This window comes from Plasmopara halstedii (genome assembly GCF_900000015.1).
Source record: "Plasmopara halstedii genome assembly, contig: Scaffold_2505, whole genome shotgun sequence".
NCBI lineage: Eukaryota > Oomycota > Peronosporomycetes > Peronosporales > Peronosporaceae > Plasmopara > Plasmopara halstedii.
The window spans coordinates 1-967 of NW_020189412.1; the positions used below are offsets into that span (position 1 = coordinate 1).

The window sequence follows — 967 nt, forward strand, 5'->3', positions numbered from 1 at the left end:
GACAACTAAAAGTCGGATGGAATATACATGCTACTGTAGTTTAACTGACTAGTATTTACCATGGATACGAGCGTTGCGTCTTTCCAGTAGCTGAGGGTCAATTTGCGACCAAAACGAACAACTACAGGACGAGGAGCTTCTCTTAATCGATAAAGGACACGAGATAGTCCCAAACCGCTCACTTCTTGTCCATTCACTGCCAGAATCACCACACCATTTTGAATCTCAGGATATCGCTTTGCTTCAGATCCTTCAAAACACTCTTTCACAATTGCAAATTGTTTTGTTTCGTCAGCGCCAAGCTTCATGCCAATAGCTTGTTGCTTGAATACAATATCAAATACATTGTCCATTTCATCCAGTGCATTCTGCGAACGATGAGCAGACGGAGAAGGAGCCATCGGAACCTGATTTACCGGACTCGGTGATATGAGTGTACGTTGAGGCTTGGTGTAATCGTTTGCTGAAAAGTATGTCGGATACGACGGCGACTCCTCTACGCTGCTGTCCGATCCTGAGTCTGAAAAGCCGTTTGGTTCATAGTGCGGACGGTACATAGGCGACGATGGTGCAGTTAGTCTTCGAGTACCTGCTGGTTGCGGCTGTGGTATGTAATTCCGGTCGTAAGATCCCATAACGTAGGTATGCAGTAATGACAAAAATTTGTCTCGATCTTCCTTTTGCTTACGCTGAGATGCACTCACAGGCGTACATCAATTGAACAAATGCACAAATTCATATACGAATATAAAACTTTCGTAATTGTCGAATTCGAGAATTAAATGGCTCATTTTTCACAGTTTGTCGACGACTAACGCTACTTTGGACGCTATGCAGACCCACCGGCTATAGCTAGGTTACTAGAACACTTAACATGGTCTTTGACTTGTCTGATAACCACCAGAGCAATTCAGCATGTAGACACTGATTCTCAAGAATTATTCCAACTCATGTCAAAATGGCCTCG

At 43.6% G+C, this 967-nt stretch overlaps 1 protein-coding gene across 1 annotated transcript; it reads right to left on the minus strand.

Moving 5' to 3' along the window:
* Positions 1–5: 5 nt before the first annotated feature.
* PHALS_04033 (PDZ domain) lies at positions 6–635 on the minus strand (the record flags this gene model as incomplete). The annotated part of the gene is made up of 1 exon (XM_024718293.1): positions 6–635. The coding sequence occupies one exon, from the start codon at positions 633–635 to the stop codon at positions 6–8; it is 630 nt and encodes a 209-aa protein (XP_024583706.1).
* Between the last annotated feature and the right edge of the window lie 332 nt (positions 636–967).